At 38.7% G+C, this 25,028-nt stretch overlaps 1 protein-coding gene across 4 annotated transcripts in view; it reads right to left on the reverse strand.

Annotated features, from left to right (window-relative positions):
* Positions 1 to 25,028, reverse strand: part of tsnare1 (T-SNARE Domain Containing 1) — a 314,760-nt gene that overhangs the window by 68,417 nt on the left and 221,315 nt on the right. The window contains exons 11-12 of one of the 4 annotated variants that reach the window (XM_085290557.1): positions 22,028 to 22,137; positions 19,868 to 21,834 (exon numbers count right to left, since the gene is read on the reverse strand). The exons of 2 other annotated variants lie outside the window; for them this stretch is intronic. In XM_085290557.1, coding sequence (XP_085146683.1) covers positions 22,042 to 22,137 — 96 coding nt within the window. In that variant the 3' untranslated portion in view covers positions 19,868 to 21,834; positions 22,028 to 22,041. Of the gene's footprint in view, positions 1 to 19,867; positions 21,835 to 22,027; positions 22,138 to 25,028 lie in introns of those variants that run through there. One more of the 4 variants, XM_085290555.1, reaches the window with a different exon arrangement.

The raw sequence follows: 25,028 nt of genomic DNA on the forward strand, positions 1-25,028 counted from the left end.
ACAGCTACAAGCTGTGAGGTCAGTTCCTTGATCATTATTATGCAAATTCTCATGACCATTGATCAACGACCACTGATCAAAGCCAACTGATCATGAGTACCATTTACAGAGAGTTCGGGAATGGCTGCAATCACAGCACTGTAAGATGACAAAAGATGTACCCTTAGGCCCCTTCCTTGATTTCGAGATGGTCAGTGACTTGAAGAAAGTATTATGGACTGACCATGGACCTCCCAATTGTCCTTCAGTGGTGCTAGTTTCCGTAATTTTGCAAATGTACTATTTATAAGATTGGGGAAACCTGCAGTCAGCTGAGACTGAAGAAGTCACTTGGATGAGTGACGAAACGTTTCTCCCACTGAAAACGTCCAGATGAACAGAATCAACTTTTGGGGACTACCACACTTTATTTGTATATTGGCCTGTAAGTCTGCGGTAGTTTTTTTTTCATGTGCTGCATACTGTTGACTGCTGCTGTGATTTATAACTCAGTATATTATAAGTAAAAATCCTCTTCAAACTCTTTCAAAGACCTGAATATCTCCAGTGTGTCACTCTGAGCAGTCCCATTCCCATGGTTGCTCTCGCATGATCCAGCATTAATCTCCTAACTGGAAGACGGCACTCATTTCACCTGTTAAGGTAATTGGCCAGCTTTAGGTAATCTCAGATTCCGTGGAAAGCTGTTATTGGTCCATGCTTGGAGCTCAGCAGTGGAATATTTGGTTGTGTTTTGCAGCTGAGGGAAGGGTGGCATTTTCATTTGATTGGGGGATTAAAGGTCATGAAAAAGTATTTAAAGGCTCCTGCTCAACTTTTGGCTAATCATTCCTTCACAGCTGTGAGTTGGAGGAGTCGGCAGGGCCCTCAGATCACCGTTGTCACAGTGTGTTGTCTCCCACTCTGCGGTGACAGAGCCTTACCCACCCAGGCAGTAATCCCCTCCAGCAAAGTTTGGAGTAAGCTGACGGCATGGAAAAGAGATAAATAAGGATTTTCATTTTTTACCCTGTAATGAAAAATTCCATGCTACTTTCCCTCCTTGTTGCATTCACTTTCTGATATCTCTTTGCTGTGCACAAAAACTTTCCACCTTAGTGTCCAAACAATTGAAGCTTACTCCAAATAATTATTCCTAAAGTAGTAACATCTGAAAAGCCTCCCAACTACTCCACCGGAGTAAGTAACACATCTGCACACACAAGAAAGTTCTCCCACTTAGAGTAGAGAGATTGAGGACGTCAGTGACAAATGTCTTGCATTAACTTTGTTGTTTATTTTTCCCCCGGAAGATGTGAAATAACCCTATTAAATCAAGTAGTCACTTGGCCATTAATCTCAATGCAGCTGACTAGTCCCTCAAAGCTAATGGGGTTTAGAATTTGCATGAGGCGAGTTTACCCACAAAGCTTTGCCTAAGAGGATTGCTGTTCAGACAGAGAGCTTATTGTCACACTTGTTCATAGACATGGATTAACGATACTAGGCCCACAGAACTCCACTAACTGTGGCAGTGACTCACAAGTTCCCCTTCACTGGCTCAAATCTGCTTCAGAGGGACTGAGATTCAGACGTTCCACAGAACATACCTCATGTTTGTTTAATATATACAAACACGTGTCCAGCGGCACTTAGTGAGGCATTCATCAAAATCACGTCCACAAGCAATAAGCTTGTTTCAGCTTAAGAGGAAGCTAAATAAAATAATTGTTTTTGCACCCTTGTGTGAAATAATTGCTGGAAACCTGGTTCCTGAATATATATCTTTTTCAATATTTATTTTTTGTCATATCATCACAGCACTCTTCAGTTCCAGCTCTGTGTTGTCAACTTAGCTTTTCACATAATTTAAATAAGCCTCTTTGAGTGTGAGCGTGTCTGCTGTGTTTCATAGTGACTAAAGCAGCTTTGGAGGCTAAATATAACATGCATCCACTACATTAATTCTTTAATATTTATCAGTGGGGAAAAGGTGCTCAAAATGTGGCTTATGTTAATGTTTAAAATTCAGCAGGAAAATAGCAAAAACAGAAAAAAAGTTCTGCTAAAGTTCTAACATGGTTTGATTAGCACAACACACAGAGGCTGCCTTTATAGAACAGCATGATATATAAATTGCTTTGAGTGCTTAAGTAGAGTAGAAAAGCACCATGTAAGAACCCAGGTATTTACCATTACTTGTTTTGGCTTTACTGGCTTTAATATTACCACAAACAGTGATGACATGTTCCCAAATGCATTTTAGATGCTTTATTTCTGTGTCAGCCTTTCATTAAACGGTTGATTGTTGGCTAAATAGTTTCTCTTAGTATACTACAGAGAGAGCTGACTTGCATACTATCAATTAGTACATTGCTTTACCACACTATGTGATAATGATACGGAAGGTAATGTTAGTTGGACAGAATAGGTACCTCACTAATTAGCTGTTGAGTAATATTATATATTACCAAGGATTTCCTTTCCTTCTTCACAAGTGCTGTAAATTAGTCAGAGAACAAAAAAGTCCTTCATTTCCAACTATTCCTCTTGGAAAAATGTTTAATTCCTGTTTGAATAGTTACACAGGGTCCGCTGATAAACAGAATTACAGTAATTGCAAACGCTTCATGTAATTACTACTTCTAGTAGCAGCAGCAAAAGTTATAGTTTTGTTTTGAAGCTTCTGCTAAAATGCCTCAGTGGTTAATTTTATTTTGATTAATGACAGCAATTTTCAGACCTCTGAATCTCTGGCCAGTTGGTTTAGCCCAAACATACACTATGTAATAACAGGCTTTTACAATTCCCCTTTGCCCCCGTCATATCTGTAATAGCTGAGGTTAGGACTGTGATGACTCAGGATGGGCAAAACAACACAAAATTTCTAGTTTGCAAGTAACCATTACTGTGTTAATGAATGTAGCTTAGTTTAAATGTGCTTATCATAAACTATATCCCCTCCATATAGAGAGAATCACACTGCTCCAATGTCTCTGGAAACAGGCTGTGAGAGCAATAGAGGAATAAGGTGTAGTCTTTGCATTATTTAGAGTGCCATAAACAGCCTGTCTATTGATTTGAAAGCAGAAGCAGCTCCCCACTTCTGTCATCGTCACCTTCATTAAACTGATGTATGGTACTTGTTACGCTTCTTTGTCCCCCATCTTGTACTGATAATCACTCTTTCACTCATGTTCTTTTAAACAGACAACAAGCTTAGATTGTTGGTGTCCCCATGTTTTCACAAAGCATGGAGCACAAGCTAACAGCTAGGTCATGGAATTTCAGCTGTGTCCAAATTCTGGGATATGGTGGGTCACGAAGGATACAGCCGACCCATCCTTCAAATCTGAGAAAAAGGAGGACGCATTTGTTGGCCACATTTGTAGGAGTCTACGAATTTGGACAGCCTTCGTAGCGTTGCTGTGACGTAATCAGCCTTCAAATGCGGCCTCAGGAGGATGCAGCCAATGAATTTGAACACCTCCTTCATTACTTCCAAGAATGGACGCTCCCCCGGAAGGCTCTGGATCCTCTGCTCATTTCAGCCATGGTTCCCCCACTGCTCTGCACGGCAAACAGCACTGTTCTGTCATCTGCTCTGTCTCAGTAAGTGCAGCCTGGCAGCCAACACTGCCATAATTAGTCATCATCATCTTGCCATAATAGTAGCATATATACGTATATCTGTTCCCTAAATCCTCCTGCATACTGTATTTTTTGGACTGTAAGGCGCACTTAAAATCCTTTAATTTTCTCAAAAATCGATAGTGCACCTTATAATCTGGTGCGCCATAAGTTTGAATTCTTGTTGTGTTTACTGTCCTCGAATTGAATTTTATGTGGTACATGGCACTTAAAAATCCGACTTTGGTAAGCTACGAAGCCTTGATGGATTGTCAGAGTATTACGGCTACCGTAGTGAGGAGCCTTGCAGAGTAATCTGGGTCCAAAACTCTGTCTACTTCAGGTCCCAAAGTCAAACGAACACTGCACCATCACCGAGAGTTAAAAACTGTCTAAATTCTTTCATCTTTAATAAAATGATCAGTGTTGCTGCTTTACTAGGTGTAACAATTAAATTTAACATCCAGGCATCCATGAAAACAGAATCTATTGAATTTAACGGAGTTAGAAGTTAGCAAGAAGTTAGCTCGCTAGTTTCCACCTAAACATGATATAGCATGTTCTGACTGAGAGATTTCTGAAAAAATTAAAACGTACAGCTCAGCTATCACTTCCAACATAAATGAAGACAGGAAACAAAACAGCAGTGACCTTTGTTGGGTTACTGAAGTTTCGTCTTGATGCATTCTCAATCATCCAGGTAAGTAAATCTCCAAAAGTTGATTCTGTTCACTGTACACTATGTTACTCTGTTTGTGTCGGGGGACCCGATCCTTGGGGTGGACCAGTTTTTGGCGCAGTGTGTTTTGGGGTTTAAAAGCCACAGAGACCCGGTGTTTAGAAAAAATGCATCTCAATTGCTCCGATACTCCTGACACGTACGGGATCACTACAGGTTCCTTCAGTGGGCTGGTTTCAGTCATTATGCAAATGTCCTGTTTATAAGATTGGGGAAACCTACAGTCAGCTGAGACTGAAGCAGTCACTTGGATTAGTGACGAAACGTTTCTCCCACAAAACGCTACGTCCAGATGAACAGAATCAACTTTTGGAGGGTTACTGAAGTTGGACTAGCACATCATTACTACTATAATGATGTGCTATGTGATCGCTAGCGACACAGCTATGTTAGCATAACATAAACACAGTGAAGCTGGAGGATGAATGCTAACTTTTTTCCACTTGACAAAAGTTAATGTGAGGGTTCCCGATTGTTAGGGACAAATGCAATCACATGGCAGGAAACTGTAAACAATTCGACATTAATGAATCAATGGTACAGAAGTGGAGGAAGCAAGAAGAATGAGTTGGGTAAAGCCTTATAATCCGGTGCGTCTTATGGTCCGAAAAATATGGTAAATTAATTTGGATGAAACTTACCATTTGAATTTTTAGGGTACCAGGATTATCAACATCTAAATGGCTTTTGGGAATTCTTTTTATAGCACTGAAATCAATAATGTTGCTAGGCAACCTGTATGGGCTCAAATTGTGGTCATAAATATTTTGTACTTGTAAATCGGGATTTGTATGTGTATAAAGAATTTGTGTGTGCGTAAAAAAGATTTGTGTGTGGACTCAGCCAAAAAATACGCGTGAAACTCTGCACTCAAGTTTCAAGTCAAAAGCACGAATTTTGACCCCGTTTTTCTTCCTTTCATCTGATTGGCCAATGTCATGTCAATCACAAATTTAACTATCCAATTAGAGAACAGGTGGGTTTGGCTAATGGAGGGGTGTTTTATGGAATAATGGTGGCTGTAGCTCAGGAGGTAGAGCAGGTCACCTACTGATCGGAAGGTTGGAGGTTCGATCCCTGGCTCCTCCAGTTTGCATGCCAAGTGTCCTTGGGCAAGATACTAACCCCAAGTTGCTCTCCGATGCATCCATCGGAGTATGAATGTGTATGAGTGTAGTTAGAAAGCACTTAGTATAGAGGTAGTTCTTGTGAGAATCGGTGTGACTGGGTGAATGTGGCGTGTTGTATAGAGCGCTTTGAGTACTCCGGGAGAGCAGAAAAGCGCTATATAAGAATCAGTCCATTTACCAATAAATGCCCTTTCACATGCCAGCCCAGCATTTTCCTTCATCACCACGAAGGAAAACAGTCTGTGGTGGTCTCAGTTTGGTGATTTTTGTGTCACAGGTTTACGTGCTTAATACAGGGACCTCTTTTCAACAGCGCTGCGGACCTAGGGGGGGCAGTATTGTGGAAATGACAGTCTTCACTAGTGGGGATAGTTACAAAGCTTTCTCCGTTATGAATTAACAAATGTTTTTATTGAATATTTGAAGAACCAGCAAAAAAACCCAGAAACTCTTGTAGAGGACATAAAGTTAGAGATAGAAAAGACAAGGAGCAGGTGCATCTAGTACAGGTAGAGCTGCTGCAAAAACCCACAGAGCTCAGCAGCCAGCGCAACAAATTCTGGATCCTTGGCTTTTAGTTAGCAGTAGCATTAGCATTAGCAGCACATGCTGCGTCAGATGTGAAAGGACCTTTATGCTGCGCACTGTGACTCACAGCCATGGTCCCGGGTCAGCCCTGACTTTGTGTTAAACTAATTCTAAAGTAATAATGGTATTTCTAACCACTGATATAGCACAACTTTATCCTTTCAACAGCTACTGAAAGTTAGGGGACCTAACTGCTATCGGATATTTACATAGAGATCCTCCAGCTTCAAACTGTATTACCCTTCAAGGACCTGCAGTTCAAAAAAGCACCCCTCCAACAGCCAAACCCATCTGTTCTCTGATTGGATAGTTAAATTTGTGATTGACATGACATAGGCCAATCAGATGAAAGGAAGAAAAACAGGGTCAAAATTCATACTTGTAACTTGAAACTTGAGTGCAGAGTTTCACACGTATTTTTTGGCTGAGTCCACACAGAAATCTTTTTTACACACACACAAATTCTTTTTACACATACAAATCTGGTTTACACACACACACAAATTCTTTTTACACTTACAAATGCTGATTTACAAGTGACAAAATATTTATGACCACAATTTGAGCCCATAAACTTGCCCTGGCTGTACATTAATTTCTATTCAGTCTAACCCAGTATTGCAGCAAAGCGTGTAATAGCCACACCAATCCACTGGGTTCATTTGCAAGCACAAGTTGCAGTAAGTTCCAGTACCAGCAGATATTTTATTTCAAGCCAACATAATAATAAGCCAACAACAAAAATATATATATATTCCTGGGAAAGTGTTTAAGAGACATTACTAACACATTTACATGTAAATACATATTAACTTAATCTTTTCTGGCACAGAAGGACTCTAAAATGTACTTCACACCTTCCTTGAAAGGAACTTGGCTTTAAATATATTATCTCCCCCTGCTGGTATTGCAACATCTGCATGTGTGTCCCGCACACCCCAAAATTCACTATGAGATGATGGTTTATTTTTACCAGTTACATGATTTGCTAAGGGGTAAAAATGATCTGTTGATAAAGCATACCGTGTTTTATAGAAAACAACAGAATTCTTTTAAAGGGCACTTTACTATTTCTTTCTCCAGCTGGTAGTTACAATACGCTACAAACATTTGTGTTGCCAACAAATGATTTGTGAGCTACTTAGAAAACGAAACAAAGGCTACAACAGCAGACTAATTTTTAAAACTCTATACCATATGGACATAGCCTGTTTCTAAAACGTGTCAGCATACAGTGAAATTGCAGAAGAAAAGAATTTCCTCAGAACCTCAGCAGTCTAATATAATAATCTTTTACTTTGCACTAAGTAAGAGTAAAACAAAGGTTCTGTCTCCTGGTGGCCTGACTGATCAATGATGCACTATATCCACCTTAGCAACTAATATTAGCCAAAAAGCATTTTATTAAATAAAACGAATCTACTCATCACTAATGCCGATTGTTCTTTACCATAGCAAGGTCAGCTAATGCACCAAATCTGCTTGAGCTGATCTTGGTAAAGACACACCATCTAGACACAACTCTGCGGTCATTACACAACTTCTTAGGTATGCAATATATATGATGTAGAAAACACATGAAAACAATGAATGTGACATGACATACTATTTAGTATATTATTGATAGGTGAATATATTCAGCTTTGGTATCAAGATCTCCATAGTATAGTCATTTTACATGTTTAAATAAAAGAGGAGGCACAAATCCCCTATGTTGTTGTGTCAAGAAAAGCTTCTGACGTAGAAGTCTGCCAAATCAAACACACAGAGCTACCTGCTATGATGACCCCTTTTGCATGTGACCACAATACAGCAGCATAATGAGTTTAGCCTCTCAGCGCTTTAAAATATTATTTGTTGAATGTTGAAACCTTATATCTTAGTCAGCTCCTTTGAATTTTGATAATAATCTTTACAAATAAATGAACTTGGCTCATATGTGTTATTTTGATACAAATTGTTTAAAAAGCCTATTACATTTTTTTGCATAACTTGATGGAATAGATTTCACAAGATTACCAAAATATTTTTAAATTCTTTCTTATCTGCCTGTTACTCTTAAACTGATAATGAGTTTCATGTCTTTCATTTGAATCCCAGTCAAGGTCTGATCCCTTATCCTTCAGATGTGTATAAAGGCTCTGCTTGTCCTCACTGTAAAAACCCCTCGGTCTCAGTCCTCATCAGTCATGACCCTAACCAAGTGGCTTCATAATATGGCTTTTTTTTGTCTTGGCTGTTAGGGCACCAATAGAAAATTCTGGCTGGTATCCATCAAAAACTATTTACATTGTTTCTTCCAAAAATTGTTTTTGCTTGTGTCTAAAAAACAGAATTAAGATGTGGGCCACGGGTCGTCACTGATGACACTGATGTTAAAGTTCCTGCTTTCACTTGTTTTTATTAACAACATTTTTATACTGATGTCCTTTTCATAACTGTTCACGTTTGCCTTCCCTGATCTACTTTATCTTTTCATTGATTCATTGCAATTTTCCTTAACTTTGTTTTTGTTCTTCTTGGTCAGAATTGCTGCTCAAACTACAAACTTCTTTTTTGGGATTTTGAGCCTAATTGCTGCAATCTACCATTGACATGGACACACAGGCTCATACGAGCACGAGACAGGACACGAGAGAGCTCACTGAGCAATGAAGTGGTCAATCACTCATTTTAACAGAGTTTCTATCTGGATTATAGTTATAATGAAGATATCAGTCACCTTCACAATAAATGGAGGAGAGAATCTGAAGAAATGTTCGTCAAAAAAAGGAACTCAAATGCAGGAGTTTCAGAGTACTGCATATTCCAAAATAATTAATTTGTGGTGAGTTTATTTTATAAAATCAGCATTTTTTTTTAATCTGTTACATCATTCATTTTAAATGGTTGAAAGAAACTACTTAGTTTAAAAGGTCAAAAATATTGTCGTTAACATCAAAGAATTAAAGCCAATGGGCTTACACTTACTTACCAATAATGTTGTTAAGCTTGGTGTTTAGACTCATTCCATCCATTTTTAAGTCAAATATTAAAGAAAATCATCTCCAACAAACAAACCTTGGCCAATAAAAACTAAACAAATTAATAAAGCTTGTGTTGATTTAAACCTTAAATTAAGTTGCAGAACAGCCTGGCTTCTCAGATTGCTGTATATAAATAAAGTTGGGGCTCACAGCATATCGTGATAACACAAATATTATGTCTTAATTAATTTTTTTGTTAAGGACAATAAGTGCTTCTTTATTATCAAGAATAATTATTAATAAGATACAGAAATTAATAGCAAACAGAAAAGCCTCGTGGCAGTCTGTCTTGTTGGTTGACACATGGGAAGCAACACCTGCTAGTATTCATTTAGTTTTTAATGAGACATGAGTGGGAGAGGGGTTAGGCAGATGGGTTAGATGACCAGTTAGTGGGTGTAATAGAGGCTTGTCACATGTCTGCATGAACAGCACAGTCTCGTGGCAGTGTGTGATGTAACTGCTAAATTTTATCTGCTGATTTCTCTCCATAGAAATTAATTTTAAATTTTTTGGTGTGTATAATAAAGAACATCTGGGCCAAAACTTGGTGACAGTATAATTACATGTCAGTGCAACATAAAATTAAAAACACATGATTTGTTTTAAATCTGGTTATGAAGATGCCGAGAGAATCAATGTTGTGAATGTGGGAGAGAGTTCTAAAGACAAGAGGACACTCAGTAAAAGCTCTAAAGTCAGCTGTTTTACTACTAATATTTTTAATTTTACTAATAATTTCTTTAAGGTGCATGCCACTAAAGGTTCAGAATAAGTTTTGTTTAAACTTACTTTATATGAACTTTTTTTTTTTTTTGTGTCCCGTTTGAATCTTTAGCCGTCAGAATTGTTGTCTGAAGGCCAAGAAAGATGCCAAGTGGATTTACTTTACCAAGTGGATCATCATGGCCTTGCCATATTGGTCCATTTGATTGACCTTTATTATAATTATGTATTTATTTTATTTTCGTTTTTTAAAGATGGGACAGACATGACTGGGGGATAGGACAGGGAGAAAGAATGAAAGAAAGAGAGGGAGAGAAAGAAAAATAGAGGGGAGAAGAGATGATGAGAAAGGGGGGAAGAAAGAAGAAAAAAAAAGAAAAACAAACAAAACATCTGGATCACCACGATCACCAAAGAGCAACATAATAAAAACAACACCACTAGCTAATAATAGATAACAGTAGATACTTTTTTAATTTCACCTGTTGAGAATGAAAAAAAGAAAACAAGCAGAAGAAAACGAGAGCAACATAATAAACAACATCACGATGATATATGGGAATATAACCGTAAATACTAAATATTAAACATTATTGTGCAGCACGTAAGATCGACAGAACACAGTGTGCTTTGAGGTAGGAGCCAAAAAGGGTGTAGTTTGTGTGTGTGAGCACCCGTGTGTACACCTGTGAGCATGGACGCGCTTGTTTTTAAAGGTTCCTACATGTAATGATCTGCTAGAGGGTGTGTGTGTGTGTGTGGGGGGGGGGGGGGGGGGGCACAGCCCCGTCCTCCAGGGCATGAAGCAGGTATGGAGGAGATAAAAACTCCAGACATCCAGAGGCCCCCAGAACACAAGAGACCAAAGAAGACCAACAGAGGGGCAGCCGCGCCACTGTCCCAGTAAGAGCTGAGGAGAGTCCCAGATGAGGGCTCACTCAGCAGCCGCTGTACGTTTGTAAGTTTCAGACTTTGGAGACAGACATTCTCGCTACGTTCCTGTATAGGCTAAAGACCTGCTACCTCTGGTTTCATATCATTAGTACCTGTTTGAGCTTAGTATCAATCCTCTCATCTAACCCTCTCCATGTGTACTGTATGTCACTAACTATCCCTTTTACTTCCCAAGTTCGAATTTATCATTAGTGATGATGTCAACCCCAACTCTAACACTTGGCAATCAGAATATGTCACTGACGTTTCCATGAAATCTGTCTCTCATGACTTGGTCTTTTCAGTCTTCTAAACCTCCATTATTTTACCACTTTGATAGATCCTGTTTTATTTTAAAACTAATTAACTGATAATTCACTTAATTCTTCTGGTGCTAAAATCACTTGTACTGTGATGTTATAGTTTGGTAGTAAAATTGAAGTGTTCTGCAGATACCACTGCGTTTGACGGAGCTGGAGCCAGGTGACCATTTCAAACTTTAGAAAAGGAACTTCTTGACTTTGCTGGTATTGTGACTGCCATGCTATTTCAATAAACCCAGTCACTTGGGCTAAACTCAGAGTTCAGAGAATTCAGAGTTATTATGTTATTATTTCCCTCCAGTGGAAACAAGGATACTTATTCTTCTCCCTTGCTCACACGCTGACACACACACACACACACACACAAAGTAAGTAATCCTGCCTCATCTGCTAAAACAAAGATTTTTGGTGTATTTCCATAAACATGAAGAGCCACTAATCTGAGAGCTGAATAAATAAAGCAGAAGGAGATTTCAGCTGGAAATGCATTTGATTGTCAGAAAGCAATAGCAGAAATACGAGTATTGTAAACCTTTAAATTTGATTGTTTTGTTTTTACTGTAGTGAAAATAAAATATGGGGATCAAAACAACATTTGAACAGGTTATAACACAAAGAAAAAACAGTGGTTTGAAAAACAGATTAGAAAATTAAGGTAGCAAAAAGAATAGACATCTATAGCCATGCTGAGGCCTGTGGGGTTGACCTGCTGTTGACATTAGATTAAAAGCAATCTTCAAAGTTGATTTGAAGGAAAATGTTTTGCTGAAGTTCTATCCAGTGTAACACCAGGAGAAAAATCAATAACCCTTTTATTTTATTAACCTTTTTAAAGCTATGCAAAGGCTGTGGTTTGGTTTAGGCACCTAGGACTGTTTTCAGTGTGATTATATAATCGTTTGCATTTTGCTTCTGTATTGGGTGATGGATCTCCTCCTGTGCATGAAAACGATGATCCATTGAATTATTTTGATTTTCAGGAAGTGGACAAAGTCACCGAGAGGTAAATAACAAGGATGAGGCATTATCTTTGGGTGACAACTGAAAACTCTGAAACCTGACTCACAAAATCCTTTTGTGAATTCACTCAGTAGTTGATTTTTGTCCTCTTACAACTTTTCTATGGCAAAGTTTTGATTTTCATCAACCTCTTTGTAGAACTTTTTGATCATTTCTCATTCACGGTTACAGTAATGAACATGGTTAAAGTTATGGAACAGTCATGTGTAGAAGAAACAAAGCTAACAGAATACTGCAATGATCTTTCCACCCCTCCATCCACCCTGACCTGCTCCCTATGCTAAATTTGTGGCTCTATAACAAATTAACAAGCTCCCCCTTTAGTTATAATTAACTCCTGAATGTTGTAGGTTTACTTTGTTAGCTGCTCTTAGCTCACTTAACTCACTGAAGTACAAACTTTATTTAAAAGCAAGTACTACTAAGCTGCTGAGCTATAGATAAAGCCAGTACGGCATACTGTTGGCAATATAAACAAAACACTAATGTCAGCAGCTGTGCTGTGAGATCAACTTATTTCAAACACAGAGAAGGTTAGAAGCAACAAAGGTTACCGTATACTACAAAGCACCTGTTAGCGCATCTAAATAAGTTGCAAAGGTGTGTTTATTCTCAGAAAAGTCAGCAAAATACCTGAAGAACAGGCACTGAAACTATGAGACAGAATGACAGGGCTGTGATCTCTGCCCGTCGCCACAGGTGTTAGAATTCATCTTACACTAGAGTGTTTGTACATTGCACTTCATCACAAAATGGCACATTGAAAGATTCAGGATTTCATTTTAAAAATTTCTAAGAGTAAAATTCAGTTTGCAAAATATCAGCATGATTCCATCTGTATTTTTAAGTCAAGTTTTTATCTATTCTAGCTGTAATAAAACTGAAATTCAGATTATTTTGGACAACACAATCACATGTCTGGAGTTAGTTGGCCATCTGGACAATGGCTTTATTAATATTCACCTGTTTCCCAAGTCAGTGCCACAGTTCAGATGGCCTAAAAACTCCAGACATGTGATTGTGTGATTGTTTTGTCCAAAATAATCTGAATCAGCACAGGCTAGTCAACACCACAGCATCGATGCAGCCTGCTGTTTTATGAATAGAACACTTTGCTCTACTCGATTTCCACCACCACCCATCCCTGGAAGAAAATAAATAAATAAAACAAAGTTTGTCAAGAAGCTATTCCAGCCATGAGGCTGTATTAGGTTTATGCATATTATATTAGGTTTTGCATTAATGACATGTGGCAGCATTATTAATCATGCAGGAATACAAACCCTTCTGATATGAACAAAGTTAAACTTTCTACAGTTTTTCTATTAAAACTATTTAACTCATTCACTGCCATTGACGTCTATAGCCGTCAATTGCAGTGTATGAGTCAATGGGTTTAACTCATTCACTGCCAATGGCTGGCAGTGAATGAGTTAATAATGGTAGGATAAACACAAAACATCTTCAGCAACTCCAAAGTTAATCTTCTCTTATCTCGTCTTATCTCTAATTCTAATTGAATATTGAATATCTAATTGGTGATTTGGAGTGGCTGTGTCTGACTAACAGAATCTATATACTTTATGTTTTACCACCTGCCTATTATATATAGCCAACCTATATATACAGTGGGGCAAAAAAGTATTTAGTCAGCCACCGATTGTGCAAGTTCCCCCACTTAAAATGATGACAGAGGTCAGTAATTTGCACCAGAGGTACACTTCAACTGTGAGAGACAGAATGTGAAAGAAAAATCCATGAATTCACATGGTAGGATTTGTAAAGAATTTATTTGTAAATTAGGGTGGAAAATAAGTATTTGGTCACCTCAAACAAGGAAAATCTCTGGCTCTCACAGACCTGTAACGTCTTCTGTAAGAAGCTTTTCTGTCCCCCACTCGTTACCTGTATGAATGGCACCTGTTTGAACTCATCATCTGTATAAAAGACACCTGTCCACAGCCTCAAACAGTCAGACTCCAAACTCCGCCATGGCCAAGACCAAAGAGCTTTCGAAGGACACCAGGAAAAGTATTGTAGACCTGCACCAGACTGGGAAGAGTGAATCTACAATAGGCAAGCAGCTTGGTGTGAAAAAATCAACTGTGGGAGCAATCATCAGAAAATGGAAGACATACAAGACCACTGATAATCTCCCTCGATCTGGGGCTCCACGCAAGATCTCATCCCGTGGGGTCAAAATGATCATGAGAACGGTGAGCAAAGATCCCAGAACCACACGGGGGGACCTGGTGAATGACCTGCAGAGAGCTGGGACCAAAGTAACAAAGGTCACCATCAGTAACACACTACAACGGCAGGGAATCAAATCCCGCAGTGCCAGACGTGTTCCGCTGCTGAAGCCAGTGCATGTCCAGGCCCGTCTGAAGTTTGCCAGAGAGCACATGGATGATACAGCAGAGGATTGGGAGAATGTCATGTGGTCAGATGAAACCAAAGTAGAACTTTTTGGTATAAACTCAACTCGTTGTGTTTGGAAGAAGGAGAATACTGAGTTGCATCCCAAGAACACCATACCTACTGTGAAGCATGGGGGTGGAAACATCATGCTATGGGGCTGTTTTTCTGCCAAGGGGACAGGACGACTGATCCGTGTTAAGGACAGAATGAATGGGGCCATGTATCGTGAGATTTTGAGCCAAAACCTCCTTCCATCAGTGAGAAGTTTGAAGATGAAACGAGGCTGGGTCTTCCAACACGACAATGATCCAAAACACACCGCCCGGGCAACAAAGGAGTGGCTCCGTAAGAAGCATTTGAAAGTCCTGGAGTGGCCTAGCCAGTCTCCAGACCTCAACCCCATAGAAAATCTGTGGCGGGAGTTGAAAGTCCATGTTGCTCGGCGAAAGCCCCAAAACATCACTGCTCTCGAGAAGATCTGCATGGAGGAATGGACCAAAATACCAGCTACTGTGTGTGCAAACCTTGTAAAGACCTATAGTAAACGTTTGACCTCTGTTATTGCCAACAAAGGTTATGTTACAAAGTATTCAGTTGTATTTTTGTTATTGACCAAATACTTATTTTCCACCCTGATTTACGAATAAATTCTTTACAAATCCTACCATGTGAATTCATGGATTTTTTTTCACATTCTGTCTCTCACAGTTGAAGTGTACCTCTGGTGCAAATTACTGACCTCTGTCATCATTTTAGGTGGGGGAACTTGCACAATCGGTGGCTGACTAAATACTTTTTTGCCCCACTGTATATAAAAATTCGAAAGGATGAATATTAAAATATAGGATATATTAAAGGTTGGCCTAATAGCTAAATGTTGTTTTCTGCCAGCCAAACTTGGCAAATAACATCAAAAGATTGTTTCCCCATCTGTATTAAATTATATTTGGTGGTGGCATGGCTCTGTTCTAGGAGACAGAACAGAGCAGGTACAGTGACAGCAGAAGTGACAACAGATAAGGCATTGATTACATCAGAAATAGCATCAATAGTATGAAATAGAGAAGCTGTGGTTGAAGTGTGTTACAAAGTGGCTTGCAGAGAGTCTCTGTAAGCAGGCAGATGCAGCGTACAGGAGAATGGTATCAGCTGCACTGTCATGGTCTGGTTGGGCACCTGCAGGTCTCAGACAGCGGCTCCTCCTCCTTTAGGCGGAGTCCGGTTGCTCCTCCCTGGCTGACCACCTGTGAGCAATCGTGCCAGCGGTATATCAGACCTGCGCTCTCAACCATTCATCGCCTGAGTATCTGCTATCCCCATAGATAGCACCCGGAGTGGAGATCTCGTTCCCCTCGCTCCCGTCCTCCTGGACCTGGGCCACCTGCTGCTTACACAACGTGGCCTGCCGGCCCACCGCTCACCTGCCTGACTCCCCACGCCTCGACCGCTTCAGGGCCTTCCGCTCCACCTGTCCCCTCCATCTGAAACCAATGCCCCCGGTCCCTACCTAGTCCTGTTTCTACCTCCCCGCTGCCCCCGCTGTTCAGCCGTCTCCTAGAGGTGTCTAGGTCGCCCTCATTATTCACCGACGAATCCTACGCGCCACTAGTGTGGTGGCGTCGCTTTGTTTTTTACCTTTGTTTACCTGTGGGCGGAAATAAATCATTTGTTCTCTGTCACCTCGCTTCCGGTTTCTGCACCTGTGTCCATCCCTGTTCCCTCGTGCCGCTGGGCCGTGACATGCACCACCAAATGGAATTAGCTGATCTCCTCAAACTGCTGGCTGAACTTACACTGGGGTCAGTCTCCCTACCTGAAGCACAATGTTGATGATTCTTTATCATCCAGCCAAAGGAATCAACACATATTGGGAGAAATCTTTAACAAAGTCTGTCTGGTATAAACTTGCTGGTCTCTGTGGCATATGATAGTGTTCTTAATCGTAACTTTCTTTTATACCTTTGTCTTTTCATTTAATTATAAACCATGTGAGACTCATGTACAAAAACGATGATTGTGGACAGAACGAGGTCAAACAGATCTAATTTCTTTTTTTAAGATTTCAAAAATGCAATCTGTAGTAAAAGTGTTCACAAAAAATGAAAAGTAAGTCTTCTTAGGATATCTGCAGGGAGGCAAACTGCGCTCAAGCAAGTTTCTGCAAAACACTGTGTTTGGCTGAAAAAGCATGCCATCCTGGAGTCTTTAAAACTATGTATTCATGTTGGATCTGCTATGTAGTGTTTATTTAGAGTCCTATTTTGGAGAGCTGACTCATGAGCCAGCTGACTTCTTGTTTGCTGGCAGACTTTGCATTTAATATGATAATCCTGACAAGAATCTCTTTTTTGAGTCAAATAGTTTCTAGAGAACAGTTGTTACATTTTTATTATTTTAAATAAGCAAGTGATGAGCATAACTTGATGAGCCACCATTAAACATAACATATATATTCCCCACTTGCACGTGCAGGCGATTAATCCTTCATGTTCGGGTCTGTCTGAATCTGTTCGCACAGGGTCTTAGCTAACCATTTTCAACCACCCTTGGGGGCGGGTTCCATTTTGACCTCAGGACTTCCAGGCCATACTGAGGTAAGCAACTGATCAGTTGTGGCGATCTTCCTGAGTTACTCATGGATCTTTGTTGTTTTATTCTGACAATCACTAGCCCTCAGCCACCTTCCTAGAGGAAGGAGCCATCCCCAAACTGTTCCCACCAAGTCGGGGGCATAAAATTGTCCTAAATTGATTTATTCTCATTCTTTTCAATTCTTATTCTATTTCTATTCAAGTACAATATTGTTGTGTTTTTTCTTAGTTTATCATATTTCTGTAAAGTTGTATACATGTACATGCATATTTCATTTTTTTCATTTTTATTTTTACAAGTTTGCACCTTTGATCCAGGAGGACAATATTTCGTCCCACTGTATACTTGAGTGTATTTTGTTGGGTTGACAATAAAACTCGACTTAACAGTTATTTATAAATCTCAGATTTGTGTAAGTAGTTTTATGACCTGAACATTTTTATAAAATAGAAAGTAAACTTGAATCTGAAATAACAAAAATCATGAAAGTATTACTTTAATTACTTTTATTAACCAGGAACATGATACCAGCGAACTCCAAAATCTATATACATATGTCCTTGGTGAAGAAGCCAGTCCATTTTAAAAACTTACCCCCATATATCTCCTCCTATATCTCAAACCAGTTTCTGCTGGCAATAAGGCAGAAGGACACTTCAGGGGGAAAACTGACTCACTTGCCTGTTCTGCCTCTTAGTGTACATTGGGTTTCTGCAGGTATCAGCATGGTTAGAGAATGCCATGGGCAAGTGGTCACTCTGCATTTTGGGTGGAGGCACAGAAACTGTGACACACCACAACTGCGCCTCCAGCTCCTACACAAAGGTGTGGTGTGTTCAGGTTCCTACTTTGTAATTTTCACATGCAAATAACTGAGAGAAAGTAAATTTAACAGCAGTTACTCATTAGTCGGGTCAGATAGCACATATTACTTATAAGAAAGCCTTGTTTTCAGCATTTATCTTGGTAAAGCAGCCCGGATGTTTTGGCTTATTAAAATCACTGTCCCATTTTCCCATTTTCTGTACATTGATTAAAAGATCCAGGATGAACTGATTCATCCCTTATTGACTAATCCTGGTAAGTCTGGGGTTTTTTTTCGTTGTGTGTGTGTGTGTGTGTGTGTGTGTGTGTGTGTGTGTGTGTGTGTGTGTGTGTGTGTGTGTGTGTGTTTTCAGTTCTTAAGACACACAAAACAGTAAGACTAGCCAACCCTCATTCAATCATCAGAAATTGTCATGTCCTCATAAACATATCAATATAGGAAACCACGATCAGGAGGTCCATGCTTTGGAGGAAGGACGAATGGGAGGTGTAAAGTTTGAAACTGTCAGCTATCATTGGAGGGTAATGTAATGTAATATACTAATATTGGAGAGTAACCCCTACATGCAGCTCACTGGCAAAATGAAGCAGTGGTGCTTTTATTTTAGGTTATTCCTTTATTTCATCCATAAGTAAGTGCTGGCTGTAAAAAGAAATCCCAGATTTTTCTCCTGATATGACTCCTAAAAAATATTTTTTATTCCAACATCTCTCTGAAAAACCAAAAAGTGTAAAAGCAAATATTCACAAAAAAAGCCATCCATCCATCCATCCATTCGCTACCGCTTATCTTTTTCAGGGTCGCGGGGGGTGCTGGAGCCTATCCCAGCTGTCATAGGGCAAGAGGCGGGGTACACCCTGGACAGGCCGCCAGTCTGTCGCAGGGCCAAAAAAAGCCAACAAATAGAAAATGAAAAAAGAAAGAAAAAACCCCAAACATATTTTGCCATAAGGAGAATGGAAAGAAAACAGATTACACTTCCTCTTAAATCCACTTACATCAGTGGAACAAATGATTCTTCACTCCTAAGAAGCAATATTTGAGTAAATGCATCTGAAATATATAAATGAAAGGTTTATTTAAGGAAACCATGCTGAATGCATTCAAATCAAGTACATTTAATTTCACCAGACTCCGTTAAATATAAAATTTTGTGTTATTCTTTTGGAAGACAATCAATGGAAAACGTATAGGTAATGAAATTAGTTAAAGTCAACATTTAAACTGCAGCTGACTTGGTGTTTCCCTGTTTGACCGTTATTAAGTAGATACATTTATTTTTGAGGGCATAGCCAAGGCATTGGTATTAAATGAATATTGTCATAGTTATTATTCATATTCAGAATTCTTTACATAGTTTTTCTGTCCCTAACCCAACCATAACATCTGTGTACATCGTGGCTATTCAACATGTATTTAAACAGATGCTGTTTATCTCCTATATATTAAAGACATTATTTATTCATTCACAGTTGTTTAATTAGGCTGTACCTACTGTGATTTTGCGCCTGTGGGTATGACTTTCTGTCTTTGCAGCTGATATCACTCTGTAATTAGGGCTAAGAGTTTCTGAGGTCAGGGAGAGGAGAGGTTCAGTGTACCTTTGCTCTGTGAGCTCTGTGTGTGCTTGTGGCAAATTACACCTGAGGACAGGAGTGTGCTTTGCCTAACCTTTTGGCTTATGGTTTTTGTGTCCTACATGTAGGTTTTGTTATCTTTACTTTTCTGTTTTAGATTAATTATTAACCATTATTTTATTCCCAGTTTTGCCACCTTGTATCCATTTTCAACCCAGACATTTTTTCTGTTACATCCCCACGTCCACTGGGCTTTCTGGAGAACATAACAGAAATCATTTGACACAATTTATGAGAATGATTTTATCTTTTATTTATTTTTATTATAACTTTTTTCCACGAACTTTACAAAGTTAATGTTCTAATAATGATCATTTCAAATGATTAAATGACATTTTGTTTTAAATTGAATTTTTTTTTTTCCATGAACCATTTTATTTAAATCTAAATGATACACCACAGTACACCACACAAAGGCACAGTTTGAAGTTTGAGCTCTATTCACTGTTACGACCCGGCTCAAAAGCCGCAACATAAAAAAAAAGGAGATGAATAACAGAGTGTGGGTGAGAAGAGGTTTCATCCTAAAATGGAAAACCAGGTTGGCTAAAATGGCTGGTGCCACCAAGGCAAAGACTAGTGCACTGCCGGAAAGCTTGCCTCAGGTATGCTTTTATCCACACCTGACTAGGTGTGGCCAATTAGCACCAGCTGAAAACACTGAGACGATTAAAAGCTGCAGAGGGACGTAACATTCACATCAATTTACACAAACTGGAATGACTTAGTTTACCCTGGCCAGTATTCACGGATAAATCATATTATCCCTTGACATTTAATCAGCAAACAGCTTATTTTAAACTTAATGCGTCAAACCAATGACTAGTGCTTGTTGTTCATAATGCAGCTTTAATGTTAAGCACACATTGGGAAAAGGTCGCCACCCACACATAAGTGCAGATATCACAAGTGAAAGGAATCTATCACTTCAAAAAAAGAAAGATATCAGTTCTATACATCGCCTAACTACAATAGAAGCCATTATTGAAAATACCCACCCAGCACTTCAATCACACTCTAGATCTTGTTTTAACATATGGCATAGAAACAGAACATTTAAGGGTGTTTCCTGAAAACCCTCTCCTGTCTGATCATTTCCTAATTACATTTAAATTTACAATAATTGATTACATAGCAGTGGGGAGTAGACTTCATCACAGTAGATGTCTTTCTGAAAGACATCTGCTATAACTAAGTTTAAAAATATAATTAGCATCTTCAATGCCCTGTACCAACACAGAGCAGAGCAGCTACCTGAACGCTACTCCAACAGAGGTCGATTATCTTGTTAATAATTTTACCTCCTCACTACGTACGACTCTGGATACTGTAGCTCCGGTGAAAACTAAGGTCTCAAATCAGAAGTACCTGACTCCGTGGTATAATTCTCAAACACGTAGCCTAAAGCAGATAACTCGTAATCTGGAGAGGAAATGGCGTGTCACAAATTTAAAGGATCATCATTTAGCCTGGAGAAATAGTTTGCTGCTTTATAAGAAAGCCCTCCGCAAAGCCAGAACATCTTACTATCTCCAACCTTCCTTTCATATCAAACATCCTTGAAAGAGTAGTTGTCAAACAGCTAACAGATCATCTGCAGAGGAATGGCTTATTGAAGAGTTTCAGTCAGGTTTCAGAGCTCATCACAGCACAGAAACAGCTTTAGTGAAGGTTACAAATGATCTTCTTATGGCCTCTGACAGTGGACTCATCTCTGTACTCTTCAATACTGTCGACCATAATATCCTATTAGAGCGATTAGAACATGCTGTAGGTATTACAGGTACTGCACTGCAGTGGTTTGTATCATATCTATCTAATAGACTCCAATTTGTACATGCAAATGGAGAGTCCTCTTCTCCCAAGGTTAATTATGGAGTTCGATATCGTTAGGGCTAGATCAGGTGACCCTGAATCCTCCCTTAGTTTTGCTGCAATAGGTTTACGCTGCTGGGGGATTCCCATGATGCAGTGAGTGTGTCTTCTTCAGTCACCTTTCTCACTCACTATGTGTTAAAAGACCTCTAGAATAGAATAGAATACTTTTTATTTGTCAATTTCTTCAAATGTACTTGCCATACAAAGGAATTGAAATTACGTTTCACACTGTCCCATGCGTAGACTTCTCTGCATTGAGTCATTAATTGTTATTAATCTCTGGCTCTCTTCTACAGCAGGTCTTTTATCCTGTCTTCCCTCTGTCGCCTCAAACAGTCGCAGCACATGGACGCCCCTCCCTGAGCCTGGTCCTGCCGGAGATCTTCCTGTTAAAAGGGAGTTTTTCCTTCCCACTGTCACCAAAGTGCTTGCTCAAAGGGGATCATGTGATCTGTATGTATTATTGTAGGGTCTACCTTACAATATAAAATGCCTTGAGGCGACTGTTTTTGTGATTTCTGACATCTGGCAATGCCATGTACCTGACTGCAGTGTAATGTTGTGGATGATGGCTCTTACCACAGTGGTCAACCTCATTTTCTTGCTGAAACAGCTATGATAATGATGAGGATGGTGAGGATGATGGCACCAACCAATAGGAGGTAACACTTCCTCTTCCTCAGCTGTCTCTGTGGGGAGAAAGGGTAATTTAGTGGGCGGAGTTATGTTACTGTTACATTTATAATTAAAAAAAAGTTATTTAGTTAGATTATCTTTTGCTGGATAAATATGTTGAGACATGTTTTGGCAGTAAAGTATGGTGGCGGTTAGCACTGTTGCCTCACAGCAAGAAGTTCCTGAGTTCAAGTCCACCATCAAGTCTTTATGTGTGGAGTTTGCATGTTCTCCTGTGTTTGCTTTGGTTCTCTATGGGTACTCCGTAAAATGCAATTAGTGGGGTTTGGTTAATTGGTCATTCTAAGTTGCTAAATTGCAAAGGGTTGTCTGTTCCTACGTGTTAGCCCTGCAACAGACTGGCGACCAAGTCTGCCAGGGTGTACCCTGCCTGTCGCCCTAAGACAGCTGGGATAGGCTCCGAACTGACCACGTAGAACATCTGAGAATGTAAACACTATAAAATACAATGACTCTGGAAATTTACAGTATTTTATCAAGTGACACATTGTAGTCCACTGGTGTTGACAATAACAAACCTGTGGTTTCTCCCATCTCCACTCAATAACTGTACTGTTAGCTGTAGTGGCATTTCCATTGTCTTTGCAAAGTTAAACAAGAAAGCACGAAATCACAGTTGACATTCGTGTCCAACCATGAAACTTTTGTCAGTTACTGAACTCAGTATATTAACTAAAGATAACTAAAGATAATAACTAAACAGGCAAAACAGTAAGAAATCATAAGATCTAGCTCACGCTCCAATTATTTTCTTTTTACTTTTTTAAAATCAAGACTCCACTGACATCTTGATCAGTAGAGTCAGTCAGAAGAGACTTCTAAAAATCTGCAAACTTTTTGAATTACAAGCTTTTGACTGTAACTGAATAAATGTCTGAACAGTCTGTTTGTGTAGAAGTTCATCACCAAATCATACAAACATTAAACTAATCATTGTGACTTTTTATACATAAACAATGCCAAGTTGACAGACCAAATCTTGAAATGTCACATGTCACTGTCACACTGGCCTTCGACTGATGCCTCCACTGTTGTAAATTACATTTTTAGTCAGATGTTTTAGAATGGAGAAAAAGAAAATATGCATACTCCTGTACTTTGAACTGTGTTTTTATTTTTATTTTTATTATATGTATTGTGTATATGTGACTGTTTTAGGAGAATGTGCCAGTTTTTATTGATCTCTATGGATTTCTGAGGCATTTGTATAACATGAGTAGCATTTGATTTTCATAAATACAACTAATAGTTAATAAGTTGCAGGAAGTTCCACATTAGTACGGAGTACCTCTGTCTTAAAATATTAAGTATTCAATAAATTTTTTTTGTTAAACTTGTGTAAACTACAATAAAAATACTTTGTTAGTACAACACATTTTTTTGTATTCCATTTTACTTCTTTCTTGTGGGTAGCAGTGGGCATGATTTTTCTTAGTAAGGTTAACTAATTAGAAATTACAGTGTACATGAAGACTGTGCTATTCTCATTAAATATTCATATTTGTTATTGTGCCAGCTTTTGTTTTTCTAAGACAGCTTTGATTCAACCGAACATTTGTTATTTCATAAGAGGGACAACATTCATATCTATATGATTTTAATAATTTTTCCACACAAACAGCGTTCGCCAATGTCCATGTGGTGCACTGACTGATGTAAAGGCCAAGCTCCATTTTAATAACTACATAGCCACAACGCGTGCTTTTCCGTCCCCAGCTAATTTAAAGCAACCCCATAGCACACAGCTGATGCACTTAGAATATGAATGAATAAAAACAACAGCTGACATTTTGAAAATACACATGGCGAAACAAAGGAAGTGGCATTTCAGCCAAATGAGATCAACACAGCTTCAGAGGAAGAAGATGATTCTGGGTCACACAAACAAATACTGATAAAATGCATTAATAGAAATGGTCCTGTTGCATTGCTCTTCCCCTGAACGTATTCAGCGTCTCAGGCTGATCTATTAATTATCTTGTTTACCACTCATATCATTTCTTAACTTTAAAATCAAGAGAACAACACAAAGAAAAAAATATGCTAGAATGATTTCTGCAGGTTTATCTCTTTACTCCAAAGCAGCTAAAAAGGTAATCATTAAATTAGCACCTGTTAAAAAAAAGGAACTTGATTTGCACAAAGATGTTACAGTGCTTAATAGCTTCAGTCATAAGAGGCTTTTAGCACACAACGCTAAAAACAGAGAATGTTTGACTTGTTGAAGAATGCACTTTTCTTTCTTTTTTACTTATTTGCAAGATTTTATAATTATATTTCCAGTGTCAGGGTTTATACATAGCATTAAAGCTGAACACTGTTTAAGGCAATATGATATAATTACATGATTCTGTAATTACCGGTGATGTATAACGAGGTGTAGCTTGATTGCTTCTCCTTAATGGGACGTGACCCACTATGTTCAATTTTACTATCTCTAAAATTTTATTATGTTGTCTGTTGTTTAACAGTTTTTACTTTGTGTTACACATTCAGAATTTGATTGACTGTCATATTATTAAAAACAATGGTTCTTTTTTTTTCATATAAACCAGAAACTAGTAACTCTGCAATGGCAATGAAATTAATACCCATTATGTCAGTTGTACATACAAGTATAAATAGTACCTGTAAAGTTAGTCAGGATTAGAATTTTTCTGTAAATTATACGTTTGTTTTAATGTACGGTTAGTATGCTGTCTGTTTTGGTTTGTGTTTGTTTTATTTACTGACTGTAGAGTCTGATGGTTCAGAGGGAACATTTTTTCTCTTCTGTTATTCTTCAAAATAAATATGGGCACTCTTCTTCTTTTAAAAGTCTTATTAAATGTTTTTATTTAGTAGTCATTAGATAGCAAAGTACTGTAGCAGTCTGTGTAGAGTG

The sequence above is a fragment of the Mchenga conophoros genome, linkage group LG11 (assembly GCF_057382185.1).
Source record: "Mchenga conophoros isolate Kocher_MC1m ecotype Shallow Benthic linkage group LG11, M_conophoros_male_GT1.1, whole genome shotgun sequence".
Lineage (NCBI taxonomy): Eukaryota > Metazoa > Chordata > Actinopteri > Cichliformes > Cichlidae > Mchenga > Mchenga conophoros.